Here is a 19,975-nt window from a genome sequence, read left to right on the forward strand (position 1 = left end):
TCCACACAGAGGACAGAGAACGAGTCACCTCTGTTATGCACTCTCCACACAGAGGACAGAGAATGAGTCACCTCTGTTATGCACTCTCCACACAGAGGACAGAGAACGAGTCACCTCTGTTATGCACTCTCCACACAGAGGACAGAGAACGAGTCACCTCTGTTAGGCACTCTCCACACAGAGGACAGAGAACGAGTCACCTCTGTTATGCACTCTCCACACAGAGGACAGAGAACGAGTCACCTCTGTTATGCACTCTCCACACAGAGGACAGAGAACAAGTCACCTCTGTTATGCACTCTCCACACAGAGGACAGAGAACGAGTCACCTCTGTTATGCACTCTCCACACAGAGGACAGAGAACGAGTCACCTCTTTTATGCACTCTCCACACAGAGGACAGAGAACGAGTCACCTCTGTTATGCACTCTCCACACAGAGGACAGAGAACGAGTCACCTCTGTTATACACTCTCCACACAGAGGACAGAACGAGTCACCTCTGTTATGCACTCTCCACACAGAGGACAGAGAACGAGTCACCTCTTTTATGCACTCTCCACACAGAGGACAGAGAACGAGTCACCTCTGTTATGCACTCTCCACACAGAGGACAGAGAACGAGTCACCTCTGTTATGCACTCTCCACACAGAGGACAGAGAACGAGTCACCTCTGTTATGCACTCTCCACACAGAGGACAGAGAACAAGTCACCTCTGTTATGCACTCTCCACACAGAGGACAGAGAACGAGTCACCTCTTTTATGCACTCTCCACACAGAGGACAGAGAACGAGTCACCTCTTTTATGCACTCTCCACACAGAGGACAGAGAACGAGTCACCTATTTTATGCACTCTCCACACAGAGGACAGAGAACGAGTCACCTCTGTTATACACTCTCCACACAGAGGACAGAACGAGTCACCTCTGTTATGCACTCTCCACACAGAGGACAGAGAACGAGTCACCTCTTTTATGCACTCTCCACACAGAGGACAGAGAACGAGTCACCTCTTTTATGCACTCTCCACACAGAGGACAGAGAACGAGTCACCTCTGTTATGCACTCTCCACACAGAGGACAGAGAACGAGTCACCTCTTTTATGCACTCTCCACACAGAGGACAGAGAACGAGTCACCTCTGTTATGCACTCTCCACACAGAGGACAGAGAACGAGTCACCTCTGTTATGCACTCTCCACACAGAGGACAGAGAACGAGTCACCTCTGTTATACACTCTCCACACAGAGGACAGAGAACGAGTCACCTCTGTTATGCACTCTCCACACAGAGGACAGAGAACGAGTCACCTCTGTTATGCACTCTCCACACAGAGGACAGAGAACGAGTCACCTCTGTTATGCACTCTCCACACAGAGGACAGAGAACGAGTCACCTCTTTTATGCACTCTCCACACAGAGGACAGAGAACGAGTCACCTCTTTTATGCACTCTCCACACAGAGGACAGAGAACGAGTCACCTCTTTTATGCACTCTCCACACAGAGGACAGAGAACGAGTCACCTCTGTTATGCACTCTCCACACAGAGGACAGAGAACGAGTCACCTCTGTTATACACTCTCCACACAGAGGACAGAACGAGTCACCTCTGTTATGCACTCTCCACACAGAGGACAGAGAACGAGTCACCTCTTTTATGCACTCTCCACACAGAGGACAGAGAACGAGTCACCTCTGTTATGCACTCTCCACACAGAGGACAGAGAACGAGTCACCTCTGTTATGCACTCTCCACACAGAGGACAGAGAACGAGTCACCTCTTTTATGCACTCTCCACACAGAGGACAGAGAACGAGTCACCTCTGTTATGCACTCTCCACACAGAGGACAGAGAACGAGTCACCTCTGTTATGCACTCTCCACACAGAGGACAGAGAACGAGTCACCTCTGTTATGCACTCTCCACACAGAGGACAGAGAACGAGTCACCTCTGCACTCTCCACACAGAGGACAGAGAACGAGTCACCTGCACTCTCCACACAGAGGACAGAGAACGAGTCACCTCTGTTATGCACTCTCCACACAGAGGACAGAGAACGAGTCACCTCTGTTATGCACTCTCCACACAGAGGACAGAGAACGAGTCACCTCTGTTATGCACTCTCCACACAGAGGACAGAGAACGAGTCACCTCTTTTATGCACTCTCCACACAGAGGACAGAGAACGAGTCACCTCTTTTATGCACTCTCCACACAGAGGACAGAGAACGAGTCACCTCTGTTATGCACTCTCCACACAGAGGACAGAGAACGAGTCACCTCTGTTATGCACTCTCCACACAGAGGACAGAGAACGAGTCACCTCTGTTATGCACTCTCCACACAGAGGACAGAGAACGAGTCACCTCTGTTATGCACTCTCCACACAGAGGACAGAGAACGAGTCACCTCTGTTATACACTCTCCACACAGAGGACAGAGAACGAGTCACCTCTTTTATGCACTCTCCACACAGAGGACAGAGAACGAGTCACCTCTGTTATACACTCTCCACACAGAGGACAGAGAACGAGTCACCTCTTTTATGCACTCTCCACACAGAGGACAGAGAACGAGTCACCTCTGTTATGCACTCTCCACACAGAGGACAGAGAACGAGTCACCTCTGTTATGCACTCTCCACACAGAGGACAGAGAACGAGTCACCTCTGTTATGCACTCTCCACACAGAGGACAGAGAACGAGTCACCTCTGTTATACACTCTCCACACAGAGGACAGAGAACGAGTCACCTCTGTTATACACTCTCCACACAGAGGACAGAGAACGAGTCACCTCTGTTATGCACTCTCCACACAGAGGACAGAGAACGAGTCACCTCTGTTATGCACTCTCCACACAGAGGACAGAGAACGAGTCACCTCTGTTATGCACTCTCCACACAGAGGACAGAGAACGAGTCACCTCTGTTATACACTCTCCACACAGAGGACAGAGAACGAGTCACCTCTGTTATGCACTCTCCACACAGAGGACAGAGAACGAGTCACCTCTGTTATGCACTCTCCACACAGAGGACAGAGAACGAGTCACCTCTGTTATGCACTCTCCACACAGAGGACAGAGAACGAGTCACCTCTGTTATACACTCTCCACACAGAGGACAGAGAACGAGTCACCTCTGTTATGCACTCTCCACACAGAGGACAGAGAACGAGTCACCTCTGTTATGCACTCTCCACACAGAGGACAGAGAACGAGTCACCTCTGTTATACACTCTCCACACAGAGGACAGAACGAGTCACCTCTGTTATGCACTCTCCACACAGAGGACAGAGAACGAGTCACCTCTTTTATGCACTCTCCACACAGAGGACAGAGAACGAGTCACCTCTTTTATGCACTCTCCACACAGAGGACAGAGAACGAGTCACCTCTGTTATGCACTCTCCACACAGAGGACAGAGAACGAGTCACCTCTTTTATGCACTCTCCACACAGAGGACAGAGAACGAGTCACCTCTGTTATGCACTCTCCACACAGAGGACAGAGAACGAGTCACCTCTGTTATGCACTCTCCACACAGAGGACAGAGAACGAGTCACCTCTGTTATACACTCTCCACACAGAGGACAGAGAACGAGTCACCTCTGTTATGCACTCTCCACACAGAGGACAGAGAACGAGTCACCTCTGTTATGCACTCTCCACACAGAGGACAGAGAACGAGTCACCTCTGTTATGCACTCTCCACACAGAGGACAGAGAACGAGTCACCTCTTTTATGCACTCTCCACACAGAGGACAGAGAACGAGTCACCTCTTTTATGCACTCTCCACACAGAGGACAGAGAACGAGTCACCTCTTTTATGCACTCTCCACACAGAGGACAGAGAACGAGTCACCTCTGTTATGCACTCTCCACACAGAGGACAGAGAACGAGTCACCTCTGTTATACACTCTCCACACAGAGGACAGAACGAGTCACCTCTGTTATGCACTCTCCACACAGAGGACAGAGAACGAGTCACCTCTTTTATGCACTCTCCACACAGAGGACAGAGAACGAGTCACCTCTGTTATGCACTCTCCACACAGAGGACAGAGAACGAGTCACCTCTGTTATGCACTCTCCACACAGAGGACAGAGAACGAGTCACCTCTTTTATGCACTCTCCACACAGAGGACAGAGAACGAGTCACCTCTGTTATGCACTCTCCACACAGAGGACAGAGAACGAGTCACCTCTGTTATGCACTCTCCACACAGAGGACAGAGAACGAGTCACCTCTGTTATGCACTCTCCACACAGAGGACAGAGAACGAGTCACCTCTGTTATGCACTCTCCACACAGAGGACAGAGAACGAGTCACCTCTGTTATGCACTCTCCACACAGAGGACAGAGAACGAGTCACCTCTGTTATGCACTCTCCACACAGAGGACAGAGAACGAGTCACCTCTGTTATGCACTCTCCACACAGAGGACAGAGAACGAGTCACCTCTTTTATGCACTCTCCACACAGAGGACAGAGAACGAGTCACCTCTTTTATGCACTCTCCACACAGAGGACAGAGAACGAGTCACCTCTGTTATGCACTCTCCACACAGAGGACAGAGAACGAGTCACCTCTGTTATGCACTCTCCACACAGAGGACAGAGAACGAGTCACCTCTGTTATGCACTCTCCACACAGAGGACAGAGAACGAGTCACCTCTGTTATGCACTCTCCACACAGAGGACAGAGAACGAGTCACCTCTGTTATACACTCTCCACACAGAGGACAGAGAACGAGTCACCTCTTTTATGCACTCTCCACACAGAGGACAGAGAACGAGTCACCTCTGTTATACACTCTCCACACAGAGGACAGAGAACGAGTCACCTCTTTTATGCACTCTCCACACAGAGGACAGAGAACGAGTCACCTCTGTTATGCACTCTCCACACAGAGGACAGAGAACGAGTCACCTCTGTTATGCACTCTCCACACAGAGGACAGAGAACGAGTCACCTCTGTTATGCACTCTCCACACAGAGGACAGAGAACGAGTCACCTCTGTTATACACTCTCCACACAGAGGACAGAGAACGAGTCACCTCTGTTATACACTCTCCACACAGAGGACAGAGAACGAGTCACCTCTGTTATGCACTCTCCACACAGAGGACAGAGAACGAGTCACCTCTGTTATGCACTCTCCACACAGAGGACAGAGAACGAGTCACCTCTGTTATGCACTCTCCACACAGAGGACAGAGAACGAGTCACCTCTGTTATACACTCTCCACACAGAGGACAGAGAACGAGTCACCTCTGTTATGCACTCTCCACACAGAGGACAGAGAACGAGTCACCTCTGTTATGCACTCTCCACACAGAGGACAGAGAACGAGTCACCTCTGTTATGCACTCTCCACACAGAGGACAGAGAACGAGTCACCTCTGTTATGCACTCTCCACACAGAGGACAGAGAACGAGTCACCTCTGTTATGCACTCTCCACACAGAGGACAGAGAACGAGTCACCTCTGTTATGCACTCTCCACACAGAGGACAGAGAACGAGTCACCTCTGTTATGCACTCTCCACACAGAGGACAGAGAACGAGTCACCTCTGTTATACACTCTCCACACAGAGGACAGAGAACGAGTCACCTCTTTTATGCACTCTCCACACAGAGGACAGAGAACGAGTCACCTCTGTTATACACTCTCCACACAGAGGACAGAGAACGAGTCACCTCTGTTATGCACTCTCCACACAGAGGACAGAGAACGAGTCACCTCTGTTATGCACTCTCCACACAGAGGACAGAGAACGAGTCACCTCTGTTATGCACTCTCCACACAGAGGACAGAGAACGAGTCACCTCTGTTATGCACTCTCCACACAGAGGACAGAGAATGAAATACACTGCAACTCCAGCTCATGCGTTTTTTTCTCTTTCGTGTGTGCGGGTGCGTGGTGTGTGCGTGTGCGTCTGTGTGTGTGTGTGCGCAAGCAGGCGAAGACCTTTAACAACGATGAGAAGAAGTTCCAGCAGCACATTCAGGTCCAGCAGAAGAAAGAACTCAGCAGCTTCCTGGAGTCTCAGAAACGAGAGTACAAACTACGCAAGGAGAGGCTCAAAGAGGTACGCACACACTCTGATATATACACACACACACACACACACACACACACACACACACACACTCTTATATATACACACACTCTTATATACACACACACACACACACACACACACAGAGCAGCTCAAAGAGGTATGCACACACTCTGATATATACATACACACACACACACACACACAGAGCAGCTCAAAGAGGTATGCACACACACACACACACACACACACACACACACACACACACACACACACACACACACATACACTCTTATATATACACACACACACACACACACACACACACACACACACAGAGCAGCTCAAAGAGGTACACTTATATATACTGAACAAAAATATAAACGCAACATGGGCCTCAGGATCTCGTCACAGTATCTCAAATTGCCATCGATAAAATGTAATTGTGTTCGTTGTCTGTAGCCTCATGCCTGCCCATACCCTAACCCCACCGCCACCATGGGGAACTCAGCAAACTGCTCGCCCACACGACGCCATTCACTTGGTCTGCGGTTGTGAGGCCAGTTGGACGTACTCCCAAATGACCTAAAACGACGGAGACGGCTAATGGTAGAGAAATTAACATTACATTCTCTGGCAACCGCTCCGGTGGACATTCCTGCAGTCAGAGTGCCAATTGCACACTCCCTCAACACTTGAGACATCTGTGAGAGGGACAGGAACAGGGATGGAAGCAAAACTGTTACATTGATGACATTGACCCGGATCACTCAGTTGGGCTCTGCCCTGTTGCTGCGGAGACGAGGAGGTACCCGTTAGCGGCTAGGTAGCCGTCAGCGATATGGAACGGTTAGCTAGGTAGCCGTTAGCGATAGGAATGACTGGCTAGGTAGCGGTTAGCGATATGGAACGGTTGGCTAGGTAGCGGTTAGCGATATGGACCGGTTGGCTAGGTAGCGGTTAGCGATATGGAACGGTTGGCTAGGTAGCCGTTAGCGATATGGAACGACTGGCTACGTAGCCGTTAGTGATATGGAACGACTGGCTACGTAGCCGTTAGTGATATGGAACGGTTGGCTAGGTAGCGGTTAGTGATATGGAACGGCTAGCTAGGTAGCGTGCTAAACTAGTAGCATCACTCGCTGTAGACCTAGAAGTAGTTATTCCCCTTTCTCTGCTCTGCAAGGGCCACTGCTTCCAGAGCGAAAGGTAATGGTCCATTTTTATATTGTGACCATCCTTCCAAATCCTGTCCGAATGACCTCGACCATTGGAAGTCAGAGGATCTTCAGGAACTTTGCGATTGAATGGGAGCGCTGGTATTCAAGGCTGGCACTTGATAGTCTCTGAGTAGAAATTATGTTTAACCTTCTTTTTTTTCCTACCGTGTCTTACAATGTTTTTAGTAGCCAATGCGGCATTTGTTTTGTATCATATGCTAGCTAGCATGTTGCAGAACAGAATGGTTTGGTAGATGGCAACTTATTGCTTCTAGTTTCCATCTAGACTCTGTCGTACCATATGCTAGCTAGCATGTTGCAAAACAGAATGGTTTGGTAGATGGCAACTTATTGTTACTAGTTTCCATCTAGACTCTGTCGTACCATATGCTAGCTAGCATGTTGCAAAACAGAATGGTTTGGTTGATGGCAACTTATTGCTACTAGTTTCCATCTAGACTCCGTCGTACCTGAGGAGCAGTCTGACCTCATGCCTGATTGATTTTGAGTAGTTTATAGTTCAATTCAGCTTAAAAGGGATAGTTGACCAAAATTACATTGGTTTTATTACCCTGTAAGCAGTCGAAGGACAAGGTATGACAGCAATCCAAAACTAAAGCATGGATTGCATCATGCCCTGTCCCTAGACATGCCCTGCCCCTAGACATGCCCTGCCCCTAGACATGCCCTGCCCCTAGACATGCCCTGTCCCTAGACATGCCCTGTCCCTAGACATGCCCTGTCCCTAGACATGCCCTGTCCCTAGACATGCCCTGTTCCTAGACATGCCCTGCCCCTAGACATGCCCTGCCCCTAGACATGCCCTGCCCCTAGACATGCCCTGTCCCTAGACATGCCCTGTCCCTAGACATGCCCTGTCCCTAGACATGCCCTGCCCCTAGACATGCCCTGCCCCTAGACATGCCCTGCCCCTAGACATGCCCTGTCCCTAGACATGCCCTGTCCCTAGACATGCCCTGTCCCTAGACATGCCCTGTCCCTAGACATGCCCTGCCCCTAGACATGCCCTTCCCCTAGACATGCCCTGCCCCTAGACATGCCCTGCCCCTAGACATGCCCTGCCCCTAGACATGCCCTGTCCCTAGACATGCCCTGCCCCTAGACATGCCCTGTCCCTAGACATGCCCTGTCCCTAGACATGCCCTGTCCCTAGACATGCCCTGCCCCTAGACATGCCCTGCCCCTAGACATGCCCTGCCCCTAGACATGCCCTGTCCCTAGACATGCCCTGCTCCTAGACATGCCCTGCCCCTAGACATGCCCTGTCCCTAGACATGAAACTATTCCTTTACCACTGTTTTCAGGTATGTTCAGAGGGTCCCTGGTTTGAACACACACTTATTTACACACACAACGTGGAACAGGACCTGGTACGAGAGGTGCACACACACATATACGCACGCACACACACACACACACACACTCTCTCTCTCCTCTCTGTCCTGTAGGAGTTGAGTGATAACCAGTCGACCCCTAAGAAGGAGAAGCAGGAGTGGCTGTCCAAGCAGAAGGAGAACTTCCAGCACTTCCAGGTACATTACACGTTAAATCAACGTGAATTATCAATTAACATCAACGTGAATTATCAATTAACATCAACGTGAATTATCAATTAACATCAACGTGAATTATCAATTAACATCAACGTGAATTATCAATTAACATCAACGTGAATTATCAATTAACATCAACGTGAATGATCAATTAACATCAACGTGATTTATCAATTAACATCAACGTGAATTACAGTGGGGCAAAAAAATATTGTCAGCCACCAATTGCACAAGTTCTCCCACTTAAAAAGATGAGAGAGGCCTGTAATTTTCATCATAGGTACACTTCCACTATGACAGACAAAATGAGGAAAAAAAATCCAGAAAATCACATTTGAAGGATTTTTAATGAATTTATTTGCAAATTATAGTGGAAAATAAGTATTTGGTCAATAACAAAAGTTTATCTCAATACTTTGTTATATACCCTTTGTTGGCAATGACAGAGGTCAAATCAAACTCACGACCTTTGGCAAGGCAAGCGCCATGCTACCAACTGAGACACACGTGAAATGAGGGTTTTGGTTTGATGTGTGATTTGTCAGGCTGAGGAGGAAGCCAACCTGCTGAGGAGACAGAGGCAGTACCTGGAGCTGGAGTGTCGACGTTTCAAACGCAGGATACTCATCGCCAGGCACAACGTGGAGCAGGATCTGACACGAGAGGTACACAACACATCATATTCACTACAGACGGCGTGAAAGGTTATCGCTCAACACCTCATCTGTGAACATTCTTCTCTTGTCCCCCTCTTTTAACCCCATCTCCACCATTTCGGGTTTCAACTCTTCTCTCCTCCCTCCCTCCACCTTTCTCCCTCCTCTCCTCTCTCTCTCTCTCTCTCTCTCTCTCTCTCTCTCTCTCTCTCTCTCTCTCTCTCTCTCTCTCTCTCTCTCTCTCTCTCTCTCTCTCTCTCTCTCTCTCTCTCTCTCTCTCTCTCTCTCTCTCTCTCTCTCTCTCTCTCTCTCCCTCCACCTCTCTCTCTCTCTCTCTCCCTCCACCTCTCTCCCTCCTCTCCACTCTCTCTCTCCCTCCACCTCTCTCTCTCTCTCTCCCTCCACCTCTCTCCCTCCTCTCCACTCTCTCTCTCTCCCTCCACCTCTCTCCCTCCTCTCCACTCTCTCTCTCTCTCTCTCCCTCCACCTCTCTCCCTCCTCTCCACTCTCTCTCTCTCCACCTTTCTCCTCTCCACTCTCTCTCTCTCTCTCTCTCTCTCTCTCTCTCTCTCTCTCTCTTTCCACATCTCTCCTCTCTCTCTCTCTCTAACTCTCTCTCTCTCTCTCTCTCCACTCTCTCTCTCTCTCTCTCTCTCTCTCACTCTCTCTCTCTCTCTCTCTCTCTCTCCACTCTCTCTCTCTCTCTCTCTCTCCACTCTCTCTCTCTCTCTAACTCTCTCTCTGTCTCTCTCTCTCTCTCTCTCTGTCTCTCTCTCCTCTCTCTCTGTCTCTCTCTCTCTCTCTAACTCTCTCTCTGTCTCTCTCTCTCTCTGTCTCTCTCTCCTCTCTCTCTCTCTAACTCTCTCTCTCTCCACTCTCTCTCTCTCCTCTCTCTCTCTCTAACTCTCTCTCTCTCCACTCTCTCTCTCTCCACTCTCTCTCTCTCTAACTCTCTCTCTCCTCTCTCTCTGTCTCTCTCTCTCTCTCTCCTCTCTCTCTGTCTCTCTCTCTCTCTCTCTCTCTCCACTCTCTCTCTCTCTCTCTCTCTCTCTCTCTCTCTCTCCACTCTCTCTCTCTCTCTGTGTGTGTCAGGAGTTGAATAAGCGTCAGACCCAGAAGGACTTGGAACATGCCATGCTGCTCAGACATCACGAGTCGATGCAGGAGCTGGAGTTCAGACATCTGGGAACCATCCAGAAGATGAGGGCGGAGCTTATCAGGACGCAGCACCAGACGGAACTGACCAATCAGCTGGAGTACAACAAGAGGAGGGAGAGAGAACTGAGACGCAAACACGTCATGGAGGTTCGACAGCAACCCAAGAGTTTAAAGGTAAATATGAGAGAGAGAGAGATGGTGAAAAGGTAAGAGAGAGAGAGAGAGAGAGAGAAAGGGTGAGAGAGAGAGAGAGAGAGAGAGAGAGAGAGAGAAAGGGTGAGAGAAAGGGTGAGAGAGAGAGAGAGAGAGAGAGAGAGAGAGAGAGAGAGAGAGAGAGAGAAAGGGTGAGAGAAAGGGTGAGAGAAAGGGTGAGAGAGAGAGAGAGAGAGAGAGAGAGAGAGAGAGAGAGAGAGAGAGAGAGAGAGAGAGAGAGAGAGAGAGAGAGAGAGAGACTATGAATGAGGGATTCCCATTCAAAGCAATGTTCCATGATCAATATTTGTTGTACCATTTTCAACACCCACCTACTGTACTGTACTTTACCCCCCCAGTCCAAAGAGCTGCAGATTAAGAAGCAGTTCCAGGACACGTGTAAGATCCAGACACGGCAGTTCAAGGCCCTGAAGAACCACCTGTTGGAGAGCACTCCCAAGGCCGACCACAAGGCGGTGCTCAAGAGGCTGAAGGAGGAGCAGACCAGGAAACTGGCCATTCTGGCCGAGCAGTACGACCACTCTAACAACCACATGTTGTCCACACAGGCTGTGAGTATTACACACACGCTCTAGTCTACACAATCTGATAGCACACACACGCTCTAGTCTACACAATCTGATAGCACACACACACACGCTCTAGTCTACACAACATGCTACCACACACACACAAACATAGTAGTCTACACAATCTGATACCACACACACACACACTCTAGTCTACACAATCTGATACCACACACTGGCAAAAGAGGCTCAATCCCTCCCTCCCTCCCCACCCCCCCACCCCTCCCTCCCCACCCCTGCCTCCTTCCCTCCCTCCCTCTCCCTCCACCCCTCTCCCCCCACCCCTCCCGGCCTCCCTCCCCACCCCTGCTTCCCTCCCCACCCCTGCTTCCCTCCCGCCCTCCCTCCCTCCCAACCCCTGCCTCCCTCCCTCCCCATCCCGCCCTCCCTCCCTCCCCACCCCTGCCACCCTCCCTCCCCACCCCTCCCTCCCTCTCCACCCCTCCCTCTCTCTGCAGCTGCGTTTGGACGAAGCCCAAGAGGGTGAGTGTCAGGTGCTGAGGCAGCAGCTGCATCAGGAGTTGGAGCTGCTGAACGCCTACCAGAGTAAAATCAAGATGCAGACAGACGCCCAGCACGACAGAGAGAGGAAGGATCTGGAGCAGAGGGTGTCGCTCCGCAGGGCTCTACTGGAACACAAGGTAGGGAATGGGGGGGAGGCGGGGTGTTGGCATCGCAGTGTGTGTGTGTTCGTGTGTGTATCTGACTGTCCCCCCCCGTCCCCCCCGTCCCCATCTCTCTCGGTGTGTGTCTCCCTCCAGATTGAGGAGGAGATGCTGTCTCTGCAGAACGAGCGTGTGGAGCGTATCAGGTCTCTGTTGGAGCGCCAGGCCAGGGAGATGGAGGCCTTCGACACAGAGTCCATGAGACTAGGCTTCAGCAACATGGTGCTGTCCAACGTGCAGGGCTCTGACACACACGGCAGCCCGGGGGGGTCTGGAGCGTCTCAACAAAGCCATCACCAGGGGGGGTCCAGCTCCCAGCAGCCGTGGGGTCACCCTGTGCTGGCTGGGGGACCCCCTCCCTGGAGCCTGCACCAGCCCTCTGGAGGGGGGAGTCAGAGGGGGAGTGGGGTGGGAGTGGGGGGGGTCAGGAACAGCCCCCAGGTTATGAGGAGGGCGTCGACGTCGGGAGGTGGGCGGAGCGAACAGGGCATGAGCAGGAGCGCCAGCATCACCTCCCAGATCTCCAACGGATCACACCTGTCATACACCTAGACACACACACACACACACACAGACAAAAGTCACACACACTGAAGACACACATGCAGACTGAAGACACACACACTGAAGACACACACGCAGACTGAAGACACACACACACTGAAGACACACACGCAGACTGAAGACACACACGCAGACTGAAGACACACACACAGACTGAAGACACACACGCAGACTGAAGACACACACACAGACTGAAGACACACACACACAGACTGAAGACACACACTGAAGACACACACACACACAGACTGAAGTCACACACACTGAAGACACACACGCAGACTGAAGACACACACACAGACTGAAGACACACACGCAGACTGAAGACACACACGCAGACTGAAGACACACACGCAGACTGAAGACACACACACAGACTGAAGACACACACACAGACTGAAGACACACACTGAAGACACACACACACACAGACTGAAGTCACACACACTGAAGACACACACGCAGACTGAAGACACACACACTGAAGACACACACACACACACACACTGAAGACACACACACACACACACTGAAGACACACACACACAGAAGATGAACACACTTGTCGTTAGCCTTGAAACCCACACAGCTGGTGTACCAACCATCTTAACACACACTAAAGGGGGGGGCAGGTAGCCTAGTGGTTAGAGTGTAGAGGGGGCAGGTAGTCTAGTGGTTAGAGTGTAGGGGGGGGCAGGTAGCCTAGTGGTTAGAGTGTAGGGGGGGCAGGTAGCCTAGTGGTTAGAGCTGACAAGGTACAAATCTGTTGTTCTGCCCCTGAACAGCCAGTTAACCCACTGTTCCTAGGCCGTCATTGTAAATAATAATTTGTTCTTAACTGACTTGCCTAGTTAAATAAAGGTTCAATAAAAATTCAAATGCACCTGACCAAACCATAATCACACAGGGATGCTGGTCTTCCACAAACTTACAAACGTGGGCACGCACACGGCTAGCATGCACATTGAAAACAGCACCCTAGGTTGGGGATCATAGGGGAAACCGATATCCCTTCCTCCCCATTCTATTTCTCTCTCTCTTCCTCCCTGTTTCTCATCAACACTGTCATCTTCTCTTCAATACTGATAGTATAGACTGACAGGACAGGAGACAGTGGAATACAGTAACCCAGCCGTGTTGGAATACAGTAACCCGGCCGTTCTGGAATACAGTAACCCAGCCGTGTTGGAATACAGTAACCCAGCCATATTAGAATACAGTAACCCAGCCATATTAGAATACAGTAACCCAGCCGTGTTAGAATACAGTAACCCAGCCATATTAGAATACAGTACCCCAGCCATATTAGAATACAGTAACCCAGCCATATGACAATGTAGATGTGCCATAGTCTAATGATGTCAAACCACGCCAGTCTCCTCATGTCATGTTGTTTGTCGTAGACCTACACACTCGTAGTCACTTTAAACACGCCTGTCTAAAGCACTTTACGTTTCGACCAATCCATTTCCATTGAGATGGTCTAAATGCAGTAAATCAGGAAGTTGTCATTGATGGAGTGTAAATGCCGTCACACACGTCACGATGCTAATAAACTCCTTGTGACAATGGCGGCAGGAGAGTGACCATTGATAAACCATCACAGATACTTCCTGGTTACTATTTGTTTCGAGGCTGAATATCTATTACAGTGGCCAACAGTGAGATCAAACACATTTTTTTTTGTTTTCCTGATACGGGTTTGTTTTGAATGAGACACAGAAAGACATAGGAAGAGGAACGTTGGAGACGGGTTGTCAAGTCAGTCGAGGAAGGAGACACAGAACAAACATGATATCAGAATACGTGTTTAATAGAGAGTAGTTTTACTAGTGCACTAGTTTTGATCAGAGCCCTTGGTCAAAAGTAGTGCACTAAAAGTAGTGCACTAAAAGTAGAGCACTAAAAGTAGTGCACTAAAAGTAGTGCACTAGTTTTGATCAGAGCCTTTGGTCAAAAGTGGTGCACTAAAAGCAGTGCACTAAAAGTAGTGCACTAGTTTTGATCAGAGCCCTTGGTCAAAAGCAGTGCACTAAAAGTAGTGCACTAGTTTTGATCAGAGCCTTTGGTCAAAAGTAGTGCACTAAAAGTAGTGCACTAGTTTTGATCAGAGCCTTTGGTCAAAAGTAGTGCACTAAAAGCAGTGCACTAAAAGTAGTGCACTAGTTTTGATCAGAGCCCTTGGTCAAAAGTAGTGCACTAAAAATAGTGCACTAGTTTTGATCAGAGCCTTTGGTCAAAAGTGGTGCACTAAAAGCAGTGCACTAGTTTTGATCAGAGCCCTTGGTCAAAAGTGGTGCACTAAAAGTAGTGCACTAGTTTTGATCAGAGCCTTTGGTCAAAAGTAGTGCACTAAAAGCAGTGCACTAAAAGTAGTGCACTAGTTTTGATCAGAGCCCTTGGTCAAAAGTAGTGCACTAAAAGTAGTGCACTAGTTTTGATCAGAGCCCTTGGTAAAAAGTAGTGCACTAAATGGGGGAATGAATAGGGTGCAATTTGAGATGCAGACAAGACTGTGATGAAGTGTGTTATTGAGTTTATGCTTGAACTAAACTGAGTGGTGGTGATGGAAACACACTCATGTAGAGATGCCAAAGAGAAGAGTCTCTTCTCTATCATATCCATGTTGGCCAGTGCAGGTTTTTGTTCCAACCCAGCACTAAACATTTGGTTTAAATCATGGCCCTCTGTAGGCTGACAGGCTTCTCAGGGTTCACTGTCAGTTTCCACAGCCTCCTGTGTGTCAGTTATAGCCAATAGGATGGTCAGTCTGTGCGATGCTCTGCTCTCATAGGTCCACTTCCCTGTCTGTCTCTGGTCTGGGTGGGCATTTTGATCCCATGGCAACAGCACTTTGCCACGATCATGTGACTTTACAGAGAGACTAGCAGTTACTGTACACACTTCTTTAATGTCCACATCAACAACATACACTTTATGATCATGGATCTCAAATGATCCAAAATCACCCTCTCTCTCTCTCCCATTCTTAACTTTTCACCATCTCTCTCTCTCCCACTCTTAACTTTTCACCATCTCTCTCTTACCTTTTCACCATCTCTCTCTCTCTCTTACCTTTTCACCATCTCTCTCTCTTACCTTTTCACCATCTCTCTCTCTCTCTTACCTTTTCACCATCTCTCTCTCTTACCTTTTCACCATCTCTCTCTCTCTTACCTTTTCACCATCTCTCTCACCCACTTACCTTTCCTCGCTCTCGCTCTCCTTTTCCTTTAATCTCCACCCCTCAACAAGTCCCCTGCCCCTGCCCCGCCACCCCCCCCCCCCCCTCCTTCCACCCACCACCTATGGGTCTGCTGTTGCTGATGAACAGAGTGAAACGAGAAGCTGGGTGTATTACAACTGGTAAAGGAGGATCAGGCCAAGTTAAAGAGTGATTTAAGGAAGCTGGGGTGTAAAGTGATGATATTGTGTTTCCGGGAACAGGAAGAGCATCCTCAGGTGAAGGGTTTACAGAGTGTTGAAAGGAGAGAGAGAGAGAGAGAGGTATAGAACTGTGTAAATATAATGTGGTATGGTTACATTACCGTGTAGGTATTGGTTTATGACTGCTGAGTGTCCTTTTTTGGGGGGGGTGTGGTTGGCGAAGCTGCTGTCGCCCCTGCAATGCTCCTGTAACCCCCCCACCCCAGCTCAAGCTCACCCCGTCGTTACCGCCCCCCTACCACTTCCGGACCACCCTCCGATTCCCTCCTAAGACAGACCCATCTACCCCCTGTGAAGGAGCATATTGGAGAATATTGATGTCTAAAATAAAGTGTATATATATATATAAAGGTGGATATGTGAAGTGAAGAGCGTATAGATATATATATATATATATAAGGTGGGGGAGGTGTGGCAAAATAATGATATATAAAAGATATATATATATAGTCGATTTAACGTCGATTTAATCTGGGATGTATTGGATAAAATGTGTTAATATTGTACATTTAGAATAAAAACATTATTTAAAGCAAAGAAAAGCAATTCAAAGTCAAGACAAATGAACTGCTTGTATTGTGAAGTCACAAACCACTGTGATAACTGACACGGTCTCTAACGATGGTATTTAACAAGACAATGAATACGAAAACATCAACCACATACCTTGTACACACACAAAAGGTGTGGTTCTGGAGCAGTTCTATTGAGTTCCGTTGGAGCCCATTGAGTTCCGTCGGAGCCCATTGAGTTCCGTTGGAGTCCATTGAGTTCCATTGGAGTCCATTGAGTTCTGTTGGAACCCATTGAGTTATTTTGGAGTCCATTGAGTTCCGTCGGTGCCCCTGGGGTTCTGTCGGAGCCCGTTGAGTTCCGTCGGAGCCCGTTGAGTTCCGTCGGAGCCCCTGGGGTTCTGTCGGAGCCCGTTGAGTTCCGTCGGAGCCCGTTGAGTTCCGTCGGAGCCCGTTGAGTTCCGTTGTCTCCACCAGTTCAGATTCTCCACTGACCTGTGAACTATTCTCAATCTTCTCTCTTTCACACTCATCCTTTCTGAAAATAACCTTCAGGTCTCTCCCCAAACTGAGGAGGATGTGCTGTACTCCTCTTCCATCTTCACCTTCTCCCTTTTAATAGTTTTTATTTTCTGTTGGTGTTTTTATTTATCTTATTGAGAGAAATGATTGGTTTTATCTACATTGATTGATCTCATTTCGATTGGCCATATTATGATGAGATCTACTTTGAATGGTCAGATTTAAATCAGAGATTCACTCTGATTTGGTTAATCCTTGGTGTGGCAGGATTACATCTCTGTACAGTCTGTTTGATCAGTATTCCTCTTGATTTGTTTTAATTTCCCAGGTTGAGTTACAGTACCCATTCCCATGTAACCTGTGTTAAACTGTATAGATTGTGCAAAAAAAAAAAATGTCTGCAAGATTGCATAAAATAAAAACCCTATAAATTACAGAAAAATAAAGTGATTTAAAATGTATAAAAGAAGTTGAGAAACTAAAGTTTTAAGGGACAAATGTAATGTTTTGTCATTAATGTTTTTGTTGGAAGAGGGCTACTGGACAAAGAATCGACTGTAATAAAGTCATTTTGGTACTTCTGAGTCCTGTCAGAGTGTAGTGTGGGTTCAGCGTGAATACGTGTGTGTGTGTGTGTCTCTGTGTGTGTGCGTGCGTACATACTGCTTATTCAACAACTCTGGAAGACAATGACAGTAGATGATTGTGGAAATAATACAAATCCTTCTAGCTTTCCTCAAAGAAGATGTATAAACCGATCACATGACCAGAGATTTTTTTGACATCAGGTCACATGGTGGGTCAGGTATGGCGTTTTATTCCCTATAAGCCCCTTTCTGTGTTTGCAAACATTGTGGCATGAGGGCGATGCGCGTACCCCTCCCTGCAAATACGGAAACCGCTCGTTACGGATGTTGTAAATCTGGAACCGCTCGTTAAGGATGTTGTAAATCTGGAACCGCTAGTTACGGATGTTGTAAATCTGGAACCGCTAGTTACGGATGTTGTAAATCTGGAACATCTCGTTACGGATGTTGTAAATCTGGAACCGCTAGTTACGGATGTTGTAAATCTGGAACATCTCGTTACGGATGTTGTAAATCTGGAACCGCTAGTTACGGATGTTGTAAATCTGGAACCGATCGTTACGGATGTTGTAAATCTGGAACCGATCGTTACGGATGTTGTAAATCTGGAACCTCTCATTACGGATGTTGTAAATCTGTAACCTCTCGTTACGGATGTTGTAAATCTGGAACCTCTCGTTACGGATGTTGTAAATCTGGAACCGCTAGTTACGGATGTTGTAAATCTGGAACCGATCGTTACGGATGTTGTAAATCTGGAACCTCTCGTTACGGATGTTGTAAATCTGGAACCTCTCGTTACGGATGTTGTAAATCTGGAACCTCTCGTTACGGATGTTGTAAATCTGGAACCGCTAGTTACGGATGTTGTAAATCTGGAACCTCTCGTTACGGATGTTGTAAATCTGGAACCGCTAGTTACGGATGTTGTAAATCTGGAACCGCTAGTTACGGATGTTGTAAATCTGGAACCGCTCGTTACGGATGTTGTAAATCTGGAACCGCTAGTTACGGATGTTGTAAATCTGGAACCGCTCGTTACGGATGTTGTAAATCTGGAACCGCTCGTTACGGATGTTGTAAATCTGGAACCTCTAGTTGGGGATGTTGTAAATCTGGAACCGCTCGTTACGGATGTTGTAAATCTGGAACCTCTCGTTACGGATGTTGTAAATCTAGAACCGCTCGTTACGGATGTTGTAAATCTGGAACCGCTCGTTACGGATGTTGTAAATCTGGAACCGCTAGTTACGGATGTTGTAAATCTGGAACCGCTAGTTACGGATGTTGTAAATCTGGAACCGCTAGTTGCGGATGTTGTAAGTCTGGAACCTCTCGTTATCGTTGTCTCGTTATTGTCAAAACAACAATATAACTAGGACTTTACAAATGATGGTGAAAACATGGAGAAATGTTGTGGCTAAGTGGGATAAAAAAAAAATCTTCCTAGAAGTGACACAGGGTTCAAAACCGCTGAATTTTGGCACTTTAGCAAGTCTTTATTTATATTTATTGAATTGTCCATGTGCTCTATATTGTATATATATATATATATATATATATATATATATATATATATATATATATATTAAAAGGGCACATCAGTTAATATAACAGGCTTTTTAAAATTCAATATCGATCCATCATTTCTTCTCAAATTATCAAAAAAAGGCAGGTTATGAGCTACGCAAATCCATAAAAAAAAAAACTATACAAACTCAAACTTGAATAGATCTTTGACAACTCAAGACCTGTCCTACGCAAGGACTACAGACAACAAATCCAGCCGTGTGTTGCCTTCCTCTCAGACGAGCTATGCCTACTATGCTCGCTTCGAGGCAGACGATACCGAGCCATCCAGAAAGACGGTTGCCACTCCGGATGTCCAGGTGCTGTCGCTCTCTGAGACTAACTGGAGGAAAACTCTCAGAAGAGTGATTATTTAACAAAAAAACAAAAACGCTGGCCCAGTTGGCATCCCTGGCCGCGTCCTCAGAATGTGCGCTGACCAGCTGGGGGGTGCTTCGAGGAGATCACCATCGTCCCAGTGCCCCCCCCCCCCCCCCCCCAAAAAATCAAGGTAACATGCCAAAATGATTATCGCCCTTTCGCACTTGTCCCGGTCATCATGAAGTGCTTCGAGAGGCTGGTCATGGCCCACATCAAGGCCAGCATGCCAGGCACACCGGACCCACTCGCT

At 48.1% G+C, this 19,975-nt stretch overlaps 1 protein-coding gene across 1 annotated transcript in view; it reads left to right on the top strand.

Moving 5' to 3' along the window:
- LOC139417929 (serine/threonine-protein kinase TAO1-like) overlaps positions 1–14,905 on the top strand; it is a 51,743-nt gene extending 36,838 nt beyond the window's left edge. The window contains exons 15-22 of the mRNA XM_071166921.1: positions 5,990–6,118; positions 8,778–8,861; positions 9,428–9,547; positions 10,631–10,870; positions 11,248–11,460; positions 11,937–12,119; positions 12,240–13,339; positions 13,405–14,905. Of these exons, the coding sequence (XP_071023022.1) occupies positions 5,990–6,118; positions 8,778–8,861; positions 9,428–9,547; positions 10,631–10,870; positions 11,248–11,460; positions 11,937–12,119; positions 12,240–12,695 (1,425 nt within the window). The 3' untranslated portion in view covers positions 12,696–13,339; positions 13,405–14,905. The remainder of the gene's footprint in view (positions 1–5,989; positions 6,119–8,777; positions 8,862–9,427; positions 9,548–10,630; positions 10,871–11,247; positions 11,461–11,936; positions 12,120–12,239; positions 13,340–13,404) is intronic.
- The last annotated feature ends 5,070 nt before the right edge of the window (positions 14,906–19,975 follow it).

The sequence above is a fragment of the Oncorhynchus clarkii genome, chromosome 10, assembly GCF_045791955.1.
Source record: "Oncorhynchus clarkii lewisi isolate Uvic-CL-2024 chromosome 10, UVic_Ocla_1.0, whole genome shotgun sequence".
Taxonomy (NCBI): domain Eukaryota; kingdom Metazoa; phylum Chordata; class Actinopteri; order Salmoniformes; family Salmonidae; genus Oncorhynchus; species Oncorhynchus clarkii.